The sequence below is a fragment of the Corticium candelabrum genome, chromosome 8 (genome assembly GCF_963422355.1).
Source record: "Corticium candelabrum chromosome 8, ooCorCand1.1, whole genome shotgun sequence".
NCBI lineage: Eukaryota > Metazoa > Porifera > Homoscleromorpha > Homosclerophorida > Plakinidae > Corticium > Corticium candelabrum.
This window is the reverse complement of record NC_085092.1, coordinates 2,385,859-2,409,653: the sequence shown is the minus strand read 5'-3', so window position 1 is coordinate 2,409,653 and position 23,795 is coordinate 2,385,859. Positions and strand designations below refer to the sequence as shown.

At 40.4% G+C, this 23,795-nt stretch overlaps 1 protein-coding gene across 1 annotated transcript; it reads right to left on the bottom strand.

Annotated features, from left to right (window-relative positions):
* Positions 1-1,007: 1,007 nt before the first annotated feature.
* Positions 1,008-23,720, bottom strand: LOC134183164 (serine/threonine-protein kinase Sgk2-like). The gene is made up of 19 exons (XM_062650640.1): positions 23,564-23,720; positions 23,415-23,498; positions 20,320-20,392; positions 19,617-19,692; positions 19,092-19,185; positions 18,981-19,033; positions 15,907-16,048; positions 15,777-15,839; positions 12,605-12,673; positions 9,292-9,335; positions 9,153-9,221; positions 7,875-7,911; positions 7,728-7,814; positions 7,565-7,660; positions 6,857-6,964; positions 6,754-6,804; positions 5,388-5,477; positions 5,266-5,323; positions 1,008-1,330 (listed from the first exon to the last, which is right to left on the bottom strand). Exons 1-19 carry the CDS (start codon positions 23,654-23,656, stop codon positions 1,227-1,229), a joined length of 1,491 nt encoding a protein of 496 aa, XP_062506624.1. The 5' UTR covers positions 23,657-23,720; the 3' UTR covers positions 1,008-1,226.
* Positions 23,721-23,795: the final 75 nt, after the last annotated feature.

Genomic DNA, 23,795 nt, shown 5'->3' with positions numbered 1-23,795 from the left:
TGAAGTAGGCAGACCCTCTCCGCCACCATACTTCCGGAGGGCCTAGGGATGGCAAAGAGGGTCTAGCTAAGAGGGTCTGGCTACGCGAGACTAATTGAAATATGTGTCAGTACACACGTCTAGAACATTTAGAATTTTAAAAAAATTTTAACAAAAAAAGAGATGCAGAGATTCTAAATGGTGATATTGATACATAGCAGAATAGAGTATTTACATTGTAGTGAGCTCTAGATAATTTCATCCTCCTTAGGTGCATCTGCTCAAATTCTTGCACCAGCTGCAGTTCATTCATTGCAAAGATTGAGTTGTTCTAGACTTTGACATTGAATATGGCGGTGTATAGGGCCTCCTCCCCATTTACAAGTCAAGAGATGGTAGCCATAGAAATCAACTGAATTGACGCAATTGGGCGTGCATTTTTGGATCGCTTAATTTCTTTCTTGCACGTTTTCTAGATTAGAACTCAATTGACATCAACTTGAGTCAGCTGTCTCTAGCCAAAGCTAACGAGCGGCATACGGAATCGAATTGTAAATGGAATGCTCGCTGCTAATTACACTGCAAGCATGACTATATGTATTCTGCTGACAACCACACAAAACGTTATAAGCTAACTTATCAAACTTATTGTCTGTTTGTCTATATGTTCTGTTCTCTCTTCTGATAAAAACATCAAGGTAGTAATTAATTAAATTGCATAAGATGAACCTTTAAATTTACCGAGTCAGACTTGTTGTTCTGGTGGTCAGTTGATCAACTTCAGTACGTACTAAACGATATCGATCAGAACCTGAAATAAGTATTTCAAATTGATCACCACTTTCTGGCACGATGTTTAGTATCAAGTGAATTATTGACCAAAAATTGGTGCTCCCTTTTTCTTCCATCTTACAACTTGAGCATTAATAACATAGGGAAAATTATAGCATACAGTTGGAGTAAAAACTTCTATCAACCAAAGTTATAATGCACTTCAATGGTCAGCTCATTAATGTCACTAAACAAAATGACAGCAATGTGGTATATTTCTTATGATACAAAATAAGTAATAATGACCAACTGACACAGCTACATGCATTTCAGCAATTCCTTAAAACAATTAATTAAACACATTTCTTGAAACAAACTATGTATAAAAGTTAGCTTTGAATGGGGGCTACAGCAAATGATGTCAACTAAAGTGGATTACGGTTGGCAGTATCAAGGATTGATGATGTACTTTCCTCCTAGCTGCTAGTCAGTACTTCCTCGGGAGCATATGAAAATCCAGCAAACATCTCATCCTCCACACTTGCACTGTAAACACCATCACTTCGTTTTGATGATAATGCTATAACATATAAACCCTATCAGAAACATGGCTACACATATAGAAAGACATGCTACAGATTAGTAACATCTCTCAACTCGAAATCAGGTCTATCTCATAATACAGACTAATGGTAATAAAGCATGGTGGTGCAAGCATAACTGCGCACATGTCCACAAAGACACACACACACAGATACACGCACACAGACACACGCACACAGACACACACAGAAAAGCCCCAACTGCGACGAAAACTGTGGTGTGGGCGCCCGAAGTCCAACTGGAACCCAGTGGCTGGTAGACTTTGTCGCAGTCAGGGGCCTTTGCCACCCCAGTCAAGAACCAGGTACTCGTGTATACTCCTGAGTCAAGAGAGGCAATTGTGTGTGAGTTTCTTGCCCAAGGAAATTATGCCATAGCTCGACATCACTGTGACTTGAACTCACAATGTACTCACTCCATAAGATGACTCTCTAACCAACTGAGCTATAGCACCGCACACGCACACAAACCTGGAATTCCCCCAATGACTATGGGCTTTAACATCGCAGAAGTTTCACACACACACACACACACACACACACACACACACCACACACACACCACACACCACACACCACACACACACACCACACACACACACACACACACACACACACACCACACACACACACACACACACACACACACACACACACACACACACACACACACACACACACACACACACACACACACACACACACACACACACACACACACACACACACACACACACACACACACACACACACACACACACACACACACACACACACACACACACACACACACACACACACACACACACACACACACACACACACACACACACACACACACACACACACACACACACACACACACACACACACACACACACACACACACACACACACACACACACACACACACACACACACACACACACACACACACACACACACACACACACACACACACACACACACACACACACACACACACACACACACACACACACACACACACACACACACACACACACACACACACACACACACACACACACACACACACACACACACACACACACACACACACACACACACACACACACACACACACACACACACACACACACACACACACACACACACACACACACACACACACACACACACACACACACACACACACACACACACACACACACACACACACACACACACACACACACACACACACACACACACACACACACACACACACACACACACACACACACACACACACACACACACACACACACACACACACACACACACACACACACACACACACACACACACACACACACACACACACACACACACACACACACACACACACACACACACACACACACACACACACACACACACACACACACACACACACACACACACACACACACACACACACACACACACACACACACACACACACACACACACACACACACACACACACACACACACACACACACACACACACACACACACACACACACACACACACACACACACACACACACACACACACACACACACACACACACACACACACACACACACACACACACACACACACACACACACACACACACACACACACACACACACACACACACACACACACACACACACACACACACACACACACACACACACACACACACACACACACACACACACACACACACACACACACACACACACACACACACACACACACACACACACACACACACACACACACACACACACACACACACACACACACACACACACACACACACACACACACACACACACACACACACACACACACACACACACACACACACACACACACACACACACACACACACACACACACACACACACACACACACACACACACACACACACACACACACACACACACACACACACACACACACACACACACACACACACACACACACACACACACACACACACACACACACACACACACACACACACACACACACACACACACACACACACACACACACACACACACACACACACACACACACACACACACACACACACACACACACACACACACACACACACACACACACACACACACACACACACACACACACACACACACACACACACACACACACACACACACACACACACACACACACACACACACACACACACACACACACACACACACACACAACTACCGTATAACCGGTTATTTCTGCGAAGAAATCACGGAACGCATAAAAAATTTGCAGATATTTAGGCTTATCCTCGGAGTCCCAGCAACTCACTGTTTGGACACATGTACACAAGTACATGTGTGTACCAGTAACTGTCTTCCTGGTTAGAACGCAGAAATTTGATTTGCAGTAATTAAAACTTTTGTCTAAATTCTCAAATCGCAGAAATTTAAGACCGCAGAAATAACCGGTATCATATTATGTAAAGCTCTTGCTGTGCATGCACACCAAGATCATGTCTCAAACCCACCATTACTCACAAAATTAACTTTGTTGCACATATGATGATATCTATCACAAATCTAAGAAACCACAATCTTTTACTCACACAGACACCTATTATTACAATGAACACAAAAACAAACCAACTAACATTAGCTCTTGCTGCACATGCGCACACCCAGATAGAAAAACAGCATAGTTTTCCAGATTCCTGTGGTACACTTCACTCAGAAGAAATTTCATTTGCACTAGCTGCCAGTAACATGACATTCTACTCATTTAACTAAAGCACATACTCAAACGTGAGTTTGCACTGAGCGAATGAAGTGTATATCAGACAGTTTGTCCTTCCTTAACCGAGATTGAAAATACTGTAGTAAGTCATGCAGATGCAGTTAATTAAATGTATTGCTAAGAATACCTCTAAAAGAAGTCTGCCAAACAATAGCCTGCGACATGTGCCATACGTGTTTGATTATTACCCCAGGGCTCGAGTAATCCCCAGCACTGACTTTGGCCAAGGCTCTATAATTTCCACACTTCCTAGTCCCTTAATTGGTGCTAATTGGCACTTTCCACAGTGACTCCCTGCTAGATTAAAATAATATTCTTCAACTTGTACATGCGTTTTGATCATGTGTGTTTTCTTTAAGCAGCAATAATCATGGTAAAAAGAATTCATTCTCTCACTGTTCAAGTCAAATATGCACAATTTGTGAAAACAATGGGCATTCATAACTTGAGAAGCACAACTAAGGTGCATCAGTCATGGCATCAACTGGATGTCTCAGTCATAGGCATCCATAAAGCAGGTCCAATGTAGGATCTCTAACTCTACCGATGAGTCACAAGGTGAAGAAATAATGTATCACTTTTCACCAAATGAAGCAGAGCTGAGACAAGAAGAAACAATTCTGCTTTTCAATGACTCCAAATCTGACTCCAAGTTTGAAGGTTAAATATAACTCAGGTACGGGTATAGAAGATTTGGTTTCTATATTTTACTTAGTGGCAGTAGTTTGAAGCTCTAGTTTAGTAGTGCTGTTTCATTAATTGATCAATCACTTCCACTAATTAATTAACACCTTAGGTGTCAGGTCTTGAAATAGGCCCAACCCATACTTCACTTTTGATGTTGGTCAACCATGGGGTAGGGTAATAATTGAGCCAGTAAGGTAACAAAACATCAAAGTCACACATGACACTACACCCAATCTCCTTGACTTGTACTGAACAGTAGGCAACAACCAGTAGCATTACATGTTGTTACAATTGAGTTTCACAGTAGAAAATTAAATTTACCACCAAAGTAGCTATATCACGAACAATCAAAAGAAGTCTGTGTCATAAACCCACCTAAATTTCTGTCACTTACAGACATCATACCTTAATACTAACAACAACCATACCTGGTACAGGTTCACTGACAAATTCTGGATCAAAATGTCTCAAGTCCAGTTGATCTTTCTATGAGACAAGAGCAAAGTCAACCTTTAATTTGTGAACTAGACATATTCAACAGCACACATACAACATTAGGATTGAATGGTGGTCTGATCTTTTTCTCAAACAGTGCCATCCAGTCAATTGTACGAAAGAATGGATGACCCATAATGTCATGCTGAAAAGAGATGAAATATATATTAGAATACACTAGATTGTAATCATGCTACAAGCAGACTATGCAAATTATCTCAGTACAGTGTAAATGGAAGCAGCTATCAGTAAGTAGTCAAAAAAGTTTGATATGCATGAGCTGATACTACAAGCTGTCCATGATTCATTTAAGCCATTGACATAAGATCGTCAATTTTTTGCATTTTAATATAGTAAAAGGGGTAACCAAGCTAACAAAATACTCTAAAAAAACTGTTACAAAAAATAACGATGACATCTGCTTAACTACAACACTTGGAACTGGACCACTTGTACGTGATGTGCTGCAATTCTATGTGTACATGCTACAATTGACTTAAATGAGCTAAGTTATGCTGGACAATGATGAATTCAAACTTATTCGACAACTACAGATGTGCAAGTCATGACTGAATCAGTGATGTTGGTTCTGACTTCCCTTTCCTCCAAGGCTGCTTAATGTCCATCATGTGGTCATCACTTCTTCAGAAAATTTCCTTGTTTTCTTCTCTTAAATTTGGCTTAACTACAGTTTTGCAATACACTGACATCTTTACCTCTTTGTTCTACCGCATTGCAATAAGCTGTGTGTTGTGTGTAAATATGGATAGACAACTATTGCCAACCATGCACATATTTTGTGCTCAAAGTCTGAACAAGTAACTCATACAAGCCAACTGTCATTATTCTGAAAGCCAATAATCATACACCCTCATGTTCTGACAAGGGTTTACATGTAACAAATTTTACCTAAATCATTTCCATTTGTACTGGATAATCTGACATACATATACATGTCTGACAGCGCAGTGTGCTACCAATGTGGTTAGAATAATGATTTAACTGTAGTAGCTGCAGGTATGCCGTACCACCTATTTTCTCTAAACACCTTATTACACTAAGATAGCAAGCTAAACTCTTCTCAATATAAAAGTTAGATCTCTGCAGAAACAAGAAAAATTGGCAAAGACCAATAGAATCCCACTGAGAACTTGTAATTCCCACTTCTCAATGTTCTGGTGCTTACAGACATCTACCGGTCTCATTTTGTTTAACTTACATGTGCCACAACTGCCATTGAACAAATTATCGATATGATGACAGCCTGGCATCAAACATATACACAGGTACGGTTGCTTGTCAGTTGATCCCTAACCTAACAAACTCTGTGGTCTTCCATACAGTTTCAGTACAAAGCAGCCCTCAAAATAGTTTTGTATGACTTTCCAAATCTGATAAAAAATACACGTATGTTGGCTTACCACATCTCCAGGGCCAGAACCTAATCGTTTGGTCTTGTCTTTTTGCAGAAGCTATAAAACAATGCATCACAACCACACTATCTCTTACTGACTTCATATTCACCCCCTCTAGTATTGCCCTGGCTTCAGCAGTGATATTAGATCGAAGCTTCAGTGGCTTAAAAAGAATGTTATCATACATCTCTGCTGTGTCACGACTGTAGAACGGGGGCTAGACAAAAACAAAGTTAGCACAAAATTCTGCACTCATAAAATGACTGCGGCTTCATGCGCATAAATATAACATGCTTCAGTGGTTTCTGTTTGATGATATCAATCGCAAGAAAAGACTTACCGTATTGTCACAAATAAAAGCCATGATTATTTCTGTATAAGCCGAATTAAAATTAATGCTAATATATATTCAAGACAGGCTTATATGCTATTCGAATAAGTACAGACATCACAACCATATACCACTTGAAAAGCAAGATTCATATAAACATCACTACCAGTTTCAAGAGCGTCAGCTGCTTCTTCGTCATCATTGTCGGTGTCATTGACGCTGCAGCAGCATGCACACGCCTGTGTACGTGCATGTGAGTGACCAAGCGCGTACCTGTGCTGTGTGCTTTGAACAAAACCTCATCTCTATGAGTAAACGTGTCCGACTTGTACACAGTACAAGATCTTTAACTTCGGCTTTTATTCAAGATCAGCTTGTATTCAAGGCTGGCTTCTTTTTGCAACAATACGGTAGTCCATTGCAGTCTGTACAACTACTATCATCTCTGCAGCATCTTAGAATACAACAAACCTCTGATGCACTTACCAGTCCATACATCATTTCATACAAAACAACTCCCAAACACCACCAATCTACTGCACGATCATATTCCTGCTTTCGTAGCACTTCTGGTGCCAAATACTTGCAAACACAGGACAACAACACATCACAGACAAACTCTGCATTGCCAAGAAAAATCTGTGTGTACTTCTGGTGTGCCACAAAATGTTGCCGTTGTCATGCCTGGTTCAATTCCTTCTTTACAAAGACCAAAATCAGTCAAACGAACATGTCCCTGCAATAACAAAACAATAGTACACATGAATATTATGATAAAAATAACACACTCCAGTACTTCTGCATCCAGCAAAATGTTCTCTGGTTTCAAATCTCTATGAAAGACATCCAAATATGCACATTTAGCACAAAACAACTACCCACATGACAGATAAGGAATAGCTAGCTGGCTACCTTTGACTTTAAGCTAAATTAATAATATATCAATAAAATAACTAAATCAAACATGGAATAGAATAATACTGTCATTTCCTAGGGTTCTTTCTTAAAATATTTGTTTCTGTAAGGTGATGATCAATTGTTAAAAAGAGCGCCTTTTTACTATAGTTCGCAGACAATCCAGCAACAGCCTTAAGTGTGTTCTGCTGCTTCTTCAACTAAACGGGTAATAAATGCTAGTCAAGCTATATGTACAACAGTTACTTACCTGTAATACGCATTATATGCTGATAGCAATGTATCTTCATAGCTATGTGTGCTTAAGTTGCTAGAGGTTGGCTTGACACTAAGGTATTATAATCACGAATACATATTTCTGAAATACCGTATTTCCTCAAAAGTGCACCGCCCTTAAAAGAACACCGCCCTTAAAAGAATGTCGCCCTTGAATAAACGATGGAGGCTCTCGCTACTAACTTGAATGAACGCCACCCTTGAATAAATGCCACAAGACAGGTAATTGGTATTCATTATACATACCTCACGCGTGCTTGACACGCGCCTAAATCGTCTGAACCGCACGGTTGAAGAGAAACTCTCATACGAGGCTGCCTCTAAACTCAAATTATAGTACAGTAAGCTCAGCGCTTCTGGAACAGGCAAACAGAACGAGACTAGAGGGTACATAGACGAACCTCAATTGGCAAAAAAGACAATTAGCTTCAAAGACGATGTTGCTAAATGGAAAAAGGCAAAGGGAAGAGAAAGAAAGATCAGCCTTGAGCCATGCAGACGTGTGGATTGTGCGTGTGGTACTGTACATGGAAATGACATTAAAACGCCGCCCTTAAATAAATGCCGCCCTTAAATGAACAAAACAAATGAATGCTGCAGCGTTCTTTCAAGGAAATACGGTAACTGTTGGTAATGCTACAGTTGCAGACTACTCTTACTGACATTTCCCAAGCCCTACTACACGCTCATCATACACTACATGCTCATCATAAGTATTTCACCCTGACAATGCTTAGAATACAAACACCAACACACGCACGCACATGCACACACGCATGCACGCATGCACGCACGCACGCATGCACACGTGCGTGCACACACACACACACACACACACACACACACACACACGTGTTTTACTGATAGATCTATAGATGCATACCTGTACACTATGTTCAATGAATGAAGGTATCCAACTGCTGATGTTATCTCAGCAGCATAAAAACGTGCTCTGAACAGATAATAAACAACATGATTTAGTGTCACCTTTACATGCAACAAGTCAGACACCACACAGTTACCTTGTCTCGTGGAAATGTCTCTCCCTTTGAAGATGATAAAATAACTGTAAAGAAGAGACCACTGTAATCTTATTGTCACAACACTCAGTGTCAATAAAGATTGTACCATAAAATCTCTACAGCTGCCTGTTTCCACCATGCCCACCTCAGTGACATAATCATAATATTAGAGTAATTAATTTTTCTGGAACTATATACTTGTCTAAAATGTCAAAATGTTTTGGTAAAAGGCTTAAATGAGAACACAATTAGCTTAAGTTTTAAGTTTAGTTTATATGTCACATCCCAGGGCTCCACAATGTGACCTAATTTGGTTGCCAATGCAATCAGTTTGTGCAGTAGGCAAGCAACTAATCACTCATAGGTCATCAGGCAACCTAGTCTACTCTTGTTTGGTCGCCGCTTGGCTTTGACTTTCAATTGCAGCTATTAACTGCACGTTTGCTTGCTCAGGCAACAATCTCTCTACTACTAACTAAATTTCTTACTGCAGTGTATTACTATCTAGTTTACAAAACTAGAAGCACACATCTCGCAGCTTCACCTTTGCTTGCAGGTGGTAAAGCTGCTCAGACAACAATCTCGCTACTACTAATTAAATTTCTTACTGCAGTATATCACTATCTAGTTTACAAAACTAGGAGCACACATCACCCACCTTCAATGGTGTATTTTCAGGTGATTACACTCACATAACTCAGTTACTGTATGAACTTGAAGTCCCAATTAACCAATTAACCAAGAGTGTTAAAAAGTGTAGCGCTCTCAATGGAATTGCAGCCGCCTTGTCATGTGCTCGTTTGTGATCGCCACGTCATTCATTTCTGGTCATCAACCCCAATGCAAAACGGCTTCCTGTGGATATCACTTTATCCTACTGATGCTCCACTCGACTGCATCTTTAACATCTATGTCAACGGGGAACTCCAACCGAAATACAACATGATCTCAAAAATGTAAGCTTTATCGTGAAACTTCGTACTGCACTACTTTCAGGCAAACAGTCGCTTTGGTAGCAGAGAAAACGCAAATTAGGTACAGAGCATGCGCCAGGCTGAAACGTCATTGGCACTAAGCTCCGCCTACACCAAATGAATTGCCTGCGTAGCTCAGTTATCTTGCCAGTAAACTACATAAAAACTAAACAGTAATGATAACTATAGAGGTATCTTGTGTTTTTAAGGCCTTAAAAGAGCTCTCTGCAATAAAAGTATGCTGCTAAATGCCGTTTTCTCCTGGCAGACTTGACCCTCTCCTCTCACAGAAGATGAGGCTAGCGCAATAAAACTCAATGGCAATTTGTTTGCCTTAGTTCTATTAATCTATGAAAAGAAAAATTCAGAGGGTTCAAATATGAGGTTCTCTTGAAGAGATATCAGAGTAAGCAGACACACCCCTTTCAAATAGTGGCTGGGCAAAGTGTTACAGGTGCAGAATTGATTTAGCCTTAGACTTTTACCCAAGCACAATGATAGCTAGTACTGTAGTGCGTAAATTGTTTACACCCTACACAGTGTGTAGACTCAAGATCCATGGCAATATAACGCCCCTTTGTCACTCCCAGATACTCAATCCTCTATCGCGGCTCATGAGGCATCTAGAAGCCATGCTGATCGCAAAAGCTGAACACGCTACCTAAATTTGATGTGATGTACGACTAGAATAACAAGAAGGAACATGCCTGCCTACGCAGATCTCTCGAAGAAAACGTCTAAGTTCTTGATACTAATTACCGTTGAGTTTTATTGCGCTAGCCTCATCTTCAGTGAGAGGAGAGGGTCAAGTCTGCTGGGGGAAAACGGCCTCTAGCATCCTACTTTCGTTACAAAGAGCTCTTCTACGGCCTTAAACACAAGATCCTTCTATAGTTACCATTCCCATTTAGCTTGGTGTAGTTTACTGGCAAGATAGCTACAGTTGTAGTCTCATACAAAACCCTGTGATGCTATCGTGCCTTGTTCCCATATGACACAACAATGCTTGCAAGAGCCTGTTAAGAGACCATCATGCAAAACCCTTTCAAGGATTGCTGTGTTACATGGGAAAAAGGCATGATAGCATGACAGGGTCTTGTATGAGACTTACTGTCAACTGTAGAAGTTAAATTAACAACTAACAATGTCTCTATTAGACAAGTCTGAAGTAGTATAAGTTTCTGCATTGCACTGATAGCAGTAGACATATAATGGCCACATAACATGACCAGCAAATTAGAAAGCTAAAACCCACGAACATAAATTAATGTCATTGGTCATTTTCCCTTAGAAAACAAACCCTGGATATGCCAGGTGTACCTACTGAATCAGCAAACAAAGCGTTTCCCTTTCCAATCATGTTACATCATGTTTAAAAACAGCAACAATATCTTCCTTTTGAGCTAAAGGAACAATATTGCCAGTAACAGTCATAGTATACAGAGGTCATTCCAAGCCTCAAGCAACAACTGCTACCAATCATCAAGCAGCCATTGCTTTTGACCACATGTAGTTGCAAGGTGTCGTTTAAAAATCTATCATATAATAAAACAGTCCAGCAAAAACACAATTGACCAGCATTCCTCCCTCTTGGCATAACCCTCCAACAATTTATTCTACTTTCCACACCAGTCCATAAAATCCATGAAATGAGACGCTACTACAACATGACTCTAGACATTACGAGAGGACCACTCGATCATATTAGCCTAAGCAAATGAGTGACAGACTTCCTTTAAATAGTAAAATCTTTTAATTAAGCAGAAATTACATTAAGATTACACTTTGTTGATTGCAAATGAAATCAGAAGCCCTCACCAACTCATTCACAAATGAAACCAATTTGGCAAAACTACAAGCAAATAAACCAGTAACAGGTTAAGCTCTGTAGACATGCTATGTTTCAAAACCCTACCACTGCTTGCACATACCATGCCACTACAGGTTGCTACTTTGCCTAAGCAATCCAGATAAAATTTGCACATCCACTATCTGGCCTGTCTTGGAAAGAGTACGACATCATCCACATTTCCTAGCAGACATCATAGTTATGCAAAAACAATGCTGCATACTACAGACCAGCCTGCTGCAGACAAACTTGGACAGTGTAACATCGTAAATTCATCATCCAACACCATATCAGTTTATTCCACCAACATCACAACAAGTACAAGTTCTACTTTGCAATTGGACAATCTACATTCGTCTACAGCCTTACAGAGTCAATACATAGACGTAAACTCATCCACAATTGCAGTCCTTTTAAACATGCTTTTCACAGTCCCAACTTAGCAAGTTGTGAATTAATTAAGTCATGTAACCAAACTCAATAAGCTCACCTCACCACCATTGACATAATCCAATACAAAATACAGTCTGTCTGGTGTCTGGAAAGCATATTGAAGACCCTAAATAAAACATAAACACAACATCAAACCACAAATAAAAGTTATAACAATCACACAGTAAACATAAAATCAGTCTAGCCCAAATTTGTAAACCTGCACGTATGCAGACTTGTAGACAGCTAGAGGTTAGAATGTATGTCAGAATTGCACGTTATGATATAACCTATAAACTCACTTGTCAACAAGCTGCATATGACAAACTTGCTGTGTTGACTATTACACCACGACAAATACTCACGACGAACAGTCAAACTATGCAGCAGTTTTTCATTAACATAGTGTGTTTAAGTACACACACGCACACTTGCCACATTTGCCTGTATGTGCATGTGTGTGCACACGTGCATGTGTGTGCATACGTGCATGTGTGTGCATACGTGCGTGGGTGCATGCATACGTGTGTGTATGTGTGTGTGTGTGTGTGTGTGTGTGTGTGTGTGTGCATGTGTGTGTGTGTGTGTGTGTGTGTGTGTGTGCATGTGTGTGTGTGAGTGTGTGTGTGTGTGTGTGTGTGTGTGTGTGTGTGTGTGTGTGTGTGTGTGTGTGTGTGTTATCTGATGCATTTGAGGTGAAAAATGGTCTTAGACAAGGGTGCACTTTGGCTCCTACTTTATTCAACATCTACTTCAATGCTATGGTAACATGTTGGCGAGATGAGTGTGCAGAGGCTGGAATTGATGTACTGTTCAAACACGGCAGAAAGCTGGTTGAGATAGAACTGGAAAGTCGAGGCTGCAAGTAGTGAGGGTGACCGAGTCACAGTTTGCAGATGATGTGGCTCTGTATTCCAGTTCTCGTGAGGACTATGAAATGGCATCTAGAAAGTTTGTTGATATGGCAAGAAAATGGGGCTTGACTGTTAACACTCAGAAGACAAAAGGAATAGTAAATAGAGACAGCGATTGATGACAGGGATATGGCTTCGGTACAAGTTGATGGAGGGGAAATTGAGATGGTGGATTGCTTTACGTACTTGGGGTCTAATTTATCAAGAGATGGAGATGTCACACTTGATGTTAATTTTCAACAATTCTAACTTGTCAGTGGCTACCAAGAGAGCAGTCTACAGAGCAGTAGTTTTGGCAGTGCTATTGTATGGATCTGAAACTTGGGTGCTAAAAGCTCAACACACAAAAAGGCTAAATGTCTTTCACAATCATTGTGTGAGAACCATACTTGGAGTCAACAGATTTGAGCAATGGCAGGAGAGGTTAACAACACGAGTTTTAGCTGAAAATTTTGGCATGCTTTGGACAATCCCTAACATCATAATGGAGCAGCGATTGAAGTGGCTGGGTCATGTGGATAGAATGAATGAGGAACAACTTCCAAAGAAACTGATGTTTGGGGAATTGAGGAAGACAAGACCTTGCCATGGAACAAGAAAGAGATGGAGAGATCTAGTTAGTCAAGATCTGCAATTAGTAGATACCAAAAGCATCTGGTACCAGAGATGCCAAGACCAGAATGGGTGGTTTAGTCTTTGTCAAAGGGGTGTTGAGAAGGTAGTCACAAATCGTGGGAAAAGCAGATGTGCAGCGAATGTACGATTCGAAGGAGAAAGTTTCTTATGTGAATGTAGAAGATCATTTAGACGACACGACGACCTCACAAGACACGAGCGGTTTTGTCCTAGTAATTTGCCAGTTGCCCAGGAGCACAATCCAAGGGCCCCACTATCATAGTTTCTTTTACTATGGGCGGCTTCAAGGTTCAAGGTTCAAGGTGTGTGTGTGTGTGTGTGTGTGTGTGTGTGTGTGTGTGTGTGTGTGTGTGTGTGTGTGTGTATGTGTGTGTGTGTGTGTGTGTGTGTGTGTGTGTGTGTGTGTGTGTGTGTGTGTGTGTGTGTGTGTAAAAGACATTAGAATCCCTCGTAACCTCATAATGACAATACCTATAATTTTACTATAATCGCTATATGGCTATACAGCCATTCCCAGCATTGCACAAGTGTACAAAGTACTAAAACCAACTAGTCAAATTCCTAGCTCATTTTACTACCTGAAACTACCTTGTGTTGCAACAATCTATGTATAATAAATAAAATACACTTTGTCAGGTGACAGGCCCTTGCTATAATATAGAACTTTTTCAACTGTCAATGAATTGTCAATATTATGCACTGAGACAGTCACAGTAATTGACAAAAGGCACACCCATATCTTAAATTGTACTACGACCTACTGTATATTGATAATTTCAGCTATGAGCAATAAGAAATGCAACCTTGCAAGAGTCACGTGACTTAGTGAGTATTGTACTCAAGCGTATAAGTGTTAACTGACTTTCAATCTGTGACTGTGACTGTGGTGGCTGCCTGCCTATGTCTGTCACGCTCAGAAGTGTGCAATGGCCTTAGTTTGTCCTATTGCTAAGTGGTATTTGAGTTTTGTCATACATGGCAACCACAAACAATGGACAACCCATCAATCAGATCCACGAATTTTCATGGAAGACTTTTTACCAGAAAAGTGCAATTCACATTTGCAAATGCCAGGTCTTGTCAAACATAAAGAACAGAACTTACCTGTCAGCAACTGCTAATGCAAAATCAATCATTTTTGTGGCTTATATGGGAACCTAACATTGCATAACCACAAGCAATATTTACAGTATTTCCCACACATGATAACTCTTGTTACTGTTGACTACACACTATTACAAACTTTGCAATTACATAAACAATAGCCACTTTGTACGATTTTAGACATGCATAAAAGGGAAAATAGCGCCTAAATTAGCAATTGTTCATGACAATCCTATAGTGGTTTTCAGAAGGCTCATAGCTGTGGAAGTGATGTACACACAGCTTCAATTACTAGTGATACGACAGCATTTTCACACTATGAATTCAGAGACATGTACTGTACTCTGCTACGCTTGGCTGACACTACGACAATGCTCACAGTTCTGACTAAACAACTCACAAGCCTTTCAGTCTTGATATAGAAACGGCACTTCTCACATGCAAATCTAAGGCGTGCTCCATAAATCATCAACATCAATTCTTCTAATTTGTAAATACATAATAACATGCTATACAGTTACAGTAGACTTGACACCGAATTAAAAAACGTATGAGCACATTCAACAACGAACTCACCACAAGGAAAGGATGTTTGACATTTTTCAACAGCACATTTCTTTCAGACATTATATGCTTCACCTTATAATGATAAACAACAGCATTAGCGTTGCCATCAACCACAACACAGATCTACCAACAAACAAACCTCATTTCGTTTCATAATAGAAACTTTTTGCAACACCTTAATGGCATAGTATTGGCCATTTTCCTTGTGCCTTGCAAGCAACACTTTACCAAAGCTACCCTTGCCAATCACTTTCAAAAGATCAAAATCCTTAATTGATGCCCTTCAGAAGGAGAGAGATCATAAAATAATTTAAAATGACAAGATGAACACCGAGACAGAACACAATATAACAATAGCTCTAAGAATTTGACTTTCTTGTTGCTAACCCTAACCTAGAAAAGTCTCACCCTAGTTGTCCTACTCAGTCTTTACTACATGATAAATGTCTATGTAATGTGATGTAGTTGCTCTGTCTACATAACAGTTGGTATATATGATGTGTTAAACAACTAAATAATATCAGACAATTGTGTCAAAATCAGGACTCAGCAAGGTTGAGCTCCAGAACCATTCCATGAATACAATCTATCTCACTCAACATTCTGGACGACATAATTACTCTTGTGTACACAGTAACAACAAAAAAACATCTAACATTAGCAACTATACTGAATGGGCTGCCGGATAGAAAGATGAATGATGTTGTATTTAAGTAGCAATGACACTTGCCAATGCACGGTCCAAAGAATAAAGTTGGCACTCTCAACTCTTTAAAGATGACGGTATATCTACCTCCACAGCCTGCAGTCAATCCCTACTGTACAAGTCCAAATATAATCTTTTATATGGTATAATTAGAATCCTTAAAATAGAAATATTTCCTCCAAGAAACATTTGATTCTCAAGCATTTCATATGGTAATTGCAGTAAACCAGTAAATCTCCCCGTTTCAAATTTAAAAACCGAGTTGTGTTTAATATTAAAAATATGATGTTATAATATTTGAGAACAACAAATTAAAGTTAAAACCTTTTACAAACCATCAGAGCAATCAGTTTACCCACTCCACTGCTCTCTCACACACACACACACACACACACACACACACACACACACACACACACGCACGCACGCACGCACGCACGCACGCACGCACGCACGCACGCACGCACGCACGCACGCACGCACGCACGCACGCACGCACGCACGCACGCACGCACGCACGCACGCACGCACGCACGCACGCACGCACGCACGCACGCACGCGCACGCACGCACACACACACACACACACACACACACACACACACACACACACACCTGTCCTGTTCAAAAACTGCCAAAAACAGTTACGCTTTCCTCCAAGAGGCAACAAGTCCAATGAATGAACATTGTTCACACACACACACACACACACACACACACACACACACACACACACACACACGCACGCATGCACGCACGCACGCACACACACACACACACACACACACACACACACACACACACACACACACACACACACACACACACACACACACACACACACACACACACACACCTGCATCATAGCACTGTTTACACAATAGTGTAGTCTAGTCATACAGATAAAAATACAACAGTTTCTTGTTCAGTGACATGACATACACAGGGTTTTTTCTCTGTTGCTCGCAATACCCCTAGGCTAAGGCCCTTTGTCTCGAGACATATATGATGCCTCCAGGAAATTGTTGATTTGCCACATTAAACTCGTAACGATAGAAAAAGATCGATTCCTACTTACTTAACAGTGTGCAGTTCTATGCTCCATGAGCTCTCTTTAGATGTTTTACATTTAATTCACTGGCATTTCAGTGGTTCTTAACAAGCGCATTGCATCCATATTACTCCTTTAGGTTCTGTGCACCTTACCTGTCACTACAAATAGTTGTGAGCAATGCTTTAGCAAGCTAAAACTGCTTAAAACCTATTTGCATTCAACAATGACCAATGACAGGATGACATCACTGGCGCTATTTGGCAGACTCCAACAACATAGTAGCTGGTGTGGTTGGCTGGTTGGCTTGTTTGTCAAAAGGAATCCTCATCGTATGGCCTTGAAGTTTTCATAGCTAAAGACTAATTAACTACTGTAAACGTGGAAATTTTTGCTGGTTAAAATTTTTGAATTTTTTGCATCAGACACCATTTTGCAGGCAAAAATTTTAGCGGTTCCAACTTTGAAGCATGTCACGTGATTTCATCAGTCACATGGTCTAGTCTACCACATCGCTGCTGTTGCAAAACACAGGGATGTTGAGAAAGACCGTGTCTTCTGCAGCCCACTAACGTTCCTGGTTTTACTACCTTACATAGCAAAGGCTGCGAATGATTGTGTGTCGCTTCGAGAAGGTCCCCTAAGAGGGCTTATGCAAGATAGTTTGATAAATTAAAGAACATTATCATCATACGAGCCTTTGAGAGCATTGGCCACGTGATACACAGGCCATGCATGACTTTGTAATTTTTGCGTGGGTTTTTTTGCAGAAAAGACCTCAACTGCAAAAATAGCAAAAAATAGCAAAAAATTTAACCACCGAAAATTTCCACATTTACAGTATATGCCATCAAATAGTAAAAAGTTTGAAGTGTTGATATTTTAATCTGCATTGTTACACTGTTTTAAAAATTAATAATGAGTGCTCATTTCAAAAACAACATTAACTGTCACAACAATTCAGACATATAGGTTAACGCTGGTTACATGCCTAATATTGTTGCCATAGCAATAATCACAGAATGAGTCACATAACATAGTGTCAATTTACAGACATTAAGAAAGACAATTATTCAAAACAATCAATTTGTAACAGCTGTCCTTTGGGTATTTATCGTTACAAGTTAATTGAATAACATTATTAGTATATATCTTTAGACAATTGATGACGTCATCAAAAATTGATGCACATGCTTCCTTCAGCAATACCCTTGTGAGTAACTCTGCATACGCCATTATTGTTACTGCACTTACTAGAAATTACTATTAATTCACCTAAACCTTTCATCCTATACAGTATCTTTACTCTAACAAGTGCTAAAAAACTTGACATGCAATTCGATTAAACTATGTTTACGTTGACTGTGCAGTATGCATTTACTGCTACATACTTCAGTCAGCTATCTTACACCAAAGTACAACAACATAGAATACTAAATTTTTAGCATAAACTTACAATCTGTTTTCAAATTCTCCCATATTCACTCTGTTAGCATTAGCCCCAGGACCCTAGCCAATAACAGAAAGGTTTCCTATATGCCTCAAATTCAAAATACAGTACAATTACCACAATGGGTGGTGGTTCGTCAATTGGAACATCATCGTACAATGCCAAACCTCCACGAGGATTATCGAGAGCTAGGAAGTCACGAACACCAGGACTAAAATAGAAACACAGCAAAAATAAACCTTAAGTTCAAAGCAATAACCAAATATCCCATTAACAAATATCACAACACAAAGAAAAATAATATATGTACATATGCACAAAACATACAGGATATACATAGACAACAAGATACACAAACAGCTGACACGCAACCCTATCAATAACAACAACCAAAAGATAGTCACTTCACAACGTCTGCCATTAGAAGATTGTCCAACTCAATTCAAGCACAATTACACCAAAACGATCACTGGCACAATAAAAAATGTTCATAATGCAAAAATAAAAGTTCTCTAAGTAGTCATCTAGACACAGCTCAAACGCTTCTTCTGTACCAAGTAGTACAAACAAACAGGCAGGCAACCGGCAAGTCTGTAGGCACACAGCAAACAAAAATCAATAAAAACAATGCTCTTTACGTACAATTCAATCATTCTCTTGCTCCCAAGTACATCCTGGACAAAGCGATCCAGACCATCTTTTCGACTCCTAATAAAACCTATTATGTAACAACAGCTTAGTTGCAATCCTCTCGATACTTACAACAGGACCAAGTACATCACATCACATGTAGTAAGTACAATTGTAAAATTAATTCAGAAGTTACAACTCCTACTTACAATCTCGGCAGATGAGAAAACACTAATTGTCATGCACAGAAAATCAGCATTTGTAAATGCTCATACTGGTGCCTGCCCAAACAAGTATACCTGTGTTAATGATAACTGGACATGAGTAATAAAAAAATCTATTTCCTTGGTAATCAATATACCCTACGTGTACTGAGTAAAACTCAACCGATAAATTGTCTCCGTTTACTTGTACTGAGTAGTGTACTTGTATTGAGTAACCTAGCTAATAAATTCTGAGACTACGTACACTGCACAAGACTTTGCTGCTGTTATCTGAAACTATTGCGATACCAAATATCTACGGTGACAGTCATTTCCGCAGAACTGACAGCCAAAAGCACTAAGTACAGCTATAAACCAAGGAATAAAGCTCTCATAATTGTTGATATTGAACACATGCATACATGCTTTATATTAAATAATAATTACATAATATATGTATAAAATATATCACATGATATCAGTATCAGAGAAATGTAAATTTGAATTCATACTTGGATCAAAGTTGTTTCCAAGATATCGCTTGGAAGGAAGTTTAAGGTGACGATCAGGAAAATGTTTTCTTAGCTGTAAATAGAAGATGCACATGCAGTGAAACACCATGAATGTTACCAACAGACACCTTTACAATGTTGTACAAATAAGAGCATCACGAACTTACATAACAATTAATTAAAGAGACATTACAGAACATGTTACGGTGCTTTCCTGATAACAGATATACATTATAATTCAGGTATGAGCCATTAGATATGAAACTTTGTAAAAAAAGTCATGTAACTGAGCAAATAGCATACTCATAAGGCGCTGCCACACTTTCAGGCAGTGTGGCAATGTGGCAGTGTGGCAGTGTGGCTGTGTGTGTGTGCGTGCGTGTGTGTGTGTGTGTGTGTGTGTGTGTGTGTGTGTGTGTGTGTGTGTGTGTGTGTGTGTAGCTCAGTTGGCTAGAGAGTCTTCTATGGAGTGATTACATCCGGGACATTGCAGGGTTGCAGGTTCAAGTCACAGTGATGGCGAGCTATGGCATAATTCCATTGGCAAGAAACTCACACACAATTAATTGCCTCTCTCAACTTAGGAGTATAAATGAGTACCTGGTCATTGACTGACAAAGGCCCCCGACTGCGATGAAGTCCATCAGCCACTGGAGTCCTGGTGGGACTTCGGGTGCCGACAACACTTGGCGTCGCAGTCAGTGCTCCTGCGAGTACCTAGCCAGGATCCAAGAGATTGCTTAGAGCGGCCCATAGCTCCTGTGTAGTGCACAGGAACACAGCCATCATCTAGCTGGGGGGGGGGGGGCGTAACTGCTGTAATGAACGACAGCTCCTTATCCATTTGCCATTTGTCATTTGCCAGTGTGTGTGTGTGTGTGTGTGTGTGTGTGTGTGTGTGTGTGTGTGTGTGCGTGTGTGTGTGTTTGTGTGTGTATGTGTGTGTGTGTGTGTGTGTGTGTGTGTGTTGCTGTGTGTGTCGCTGTGTGTGTGTGTGTGTGTGTGTGTGTGTGTGTGTTGCTGTGTGTGTCGCTGTGTGTGTGTGTGTGTGTGTGTGTGTGTGTCACTATGTGTGTGTGTGTGTGTGTGTGTGTGTGTGTGTGTGTGTGTGTGTCACTATGTGTGTGTGTGTGTGTGTGTGTGTGTGTGTGTGTGTGTGTGTGTGTGTGTGTGTCACTATATGTGTGTGTGTGTGTGTGCGTGTGTGTGTGTGTGTGTGTGCGTGTGTGTGTGTGTGTGTGTGTGTGTGTGTGTCACTGTGTGTGTGTGTGTGTGTGTGTGTGTGTGTGTGTGTGTCACTGTGTGTGTGTGTGTGTGTGTGTGTGTGTGTGTGTGTGTGTGTGTATGTGTCACTGTGTGTGTTTGTGTGTGTGTGTGTGTGTGTGTGTGTGTGTGTGTGTGTGTGTGTTGTGTGTGTATCGCTATGTGTGTGTGTGTGTGTGTGTATCGCTATGTGTGTGTGTGTGTGTGTGTGTGTGTGTGTGTGTGTGTGTGTGTGTGTGTGTGTGTGTGTGTGTGTGTGTGTGTTGTATCCACTTGGATTTACAAGATAAAGCTTCATTCTTGAGTTATGGGTAATTACTCAGTGTGCATGTGCAGTAGAAGTATACGATATTTTAGCTGCCCTTGTGTTTGTCCTAAACATTGAATGTCCAGTTGATTGTGCACCAAGGCATCGTCACTCACAGTGCTTTCATTGATATTAGTTGTTCTGCTGATGGCAACATCACTAGAAAACTGCTGAAGTGTTTACAAAATATGGTGACTTGCAAGTGGAGATAAACTGCATGTGGTTACTGGTAGCGTCGAACAATGGTTGTTCATGTGGCAATGTAAACACTGGTTGTTCCATCGCTGTTGAGTGTTAGACATGGCCTTTTTCACCAAGACATGCAAGTGGGCAGTTCTCTGAATGATTCACTATCAAAGTTGGTCCATACTAGTATTGATAAAACATGTTTTATTGTAACGTTTTGTCAACCGACACTTGTTGAATCTGTCAGAAGATGCATAATTACAACAACAAGTGTACAATAGTTCAGAGCTCCTGCAGCTCGGTTGAACTTCTATAGTCAATGGAAATAGATTATATATAGTGTAATACTTTCCATGGGGTCACTGCAGTGTGTATTTTTATCCCAACACTGCCTACGAAGTCATCAAATTGTCTACAGAAGTACTATGCAGAAGTAAGATACCTCTTGAATTATATAAAAGTCTTGCAGTTGCTCTCAGGCAAGTGCTACACGTTAACTAAATCACTAACATGCATATAATAATGAAAAACAAATGAGTATCCATCGCTATAATAAAATATGTTAAACATTTTCAATTTGTGCATGTGCGTATGCCATTTTTAGTGTTGTTTCTATTACACACGACTACTAATGTCATCTACTCACTGGTTCGAGCCTGTAAGATGGCTGTCATAGACAAGGAGGACACCGAGTTAAAGAAACAGAAACGGAAACGAAGGTCTAGCACACGACACCATTTCGATAAAGCAACTAACTTTTAGAGCTGAGATTGGAAAGTTTGCTGCTATTTGTAAGAACAAAAGTGAAGTTGACACTTTCTAAGCATCTAAAATTTGCCAGTTTTTTTTATAAAAGTACAGAACTTCATGCATGAGATTCTAAAGCAGGTCGAGAGCGGAAAGACGTTGGATGAAGTAGAGCTTTCTGTCAAAAAGGAAGACAAGAAAAGAAGGACAGCCTCTTCTTCTACCAAAGAATATTGATGAACTAACAAAGAAGTTTATTCCAGGTCTTCGCTGTTGTCGAATTTCATTAAAATAGAAAACGTTAGCATACAAACTTGTCATTTAAGGGAGAAGTCGTTAAAATTTAAGACAGTTATCTGTTCTAGATTTACAGTATTTCGTTTCCCAGAATTCGAGATGAGCGGTGTCAAGTTTGCCTGGCCTTAAATTATGCGTAAAAGGTTATCACAGGACTAGAGTGTATATCTTACAATTTACATGTAAAGAGTACAAATGCACATATAGACCTAAATACTGCGAATACATTTCTAGCATTACCGTAAATTGAAAATAAGAAAGTTGATGTCGTGTGAATACATCCTAGTAGGCTTACCAATTCATTCAGCTGATGGAATTCATTGTAGCGGCGAAATACGAACCAAGACCGCGTTGGTCCCCTCACCACCACCTTATAGACCTAACAAAACGCGCAGTACGTCAGCACAGCTCAGCGTCTCCCTGCTATCGCAGAGATGCGCTTACCGTGTAGCGCTTGTCTTCTACCCAAGTCTCAAAGTCATCGACAGACACTTGTGTTCCTGATCGAGTATCCTTTCCATTAGACGTCTTCGCCATTGTAGCTTTTTGACTCCAGCCGAATGTCAAAAATACTTTAGCAACCTGTTTTTGACTTAGTCTGTTAGAGCTAACGCACGCTATAACAGGTCCTCCCGTCCTCTGTAAGATCAAAAGTGCTGTTTTGTATTGCCTTGCC

What these genes read in the sequence shown, in the direction of transcription:
- LOC134183164 (XM_062650640.1), bottom strand. Translation starts at nt 23,656, where the DNA reads ATGGCGAAGACGTCTAATGGAAAGGATACTCGATCAGGAACACAAGTG. An exon ending in TCCATCAGCTGAATGAATTG is followed by an intron (nt 20,393 to 23,414) that starts GTAAGCCTACTA and finishes TTCTATTTACAG; the next exon opens with CTAAGAAAACATTTTCCTGA. An exon ending in TGGAAACAACTTTGATCCAA is followed by an intron (nt 19,693 to 20,319) that starts GTATGAATTCAA and finishes GTTACATAATAG; the next exon opens with GTTTTATTAGGAGTCGAAAA.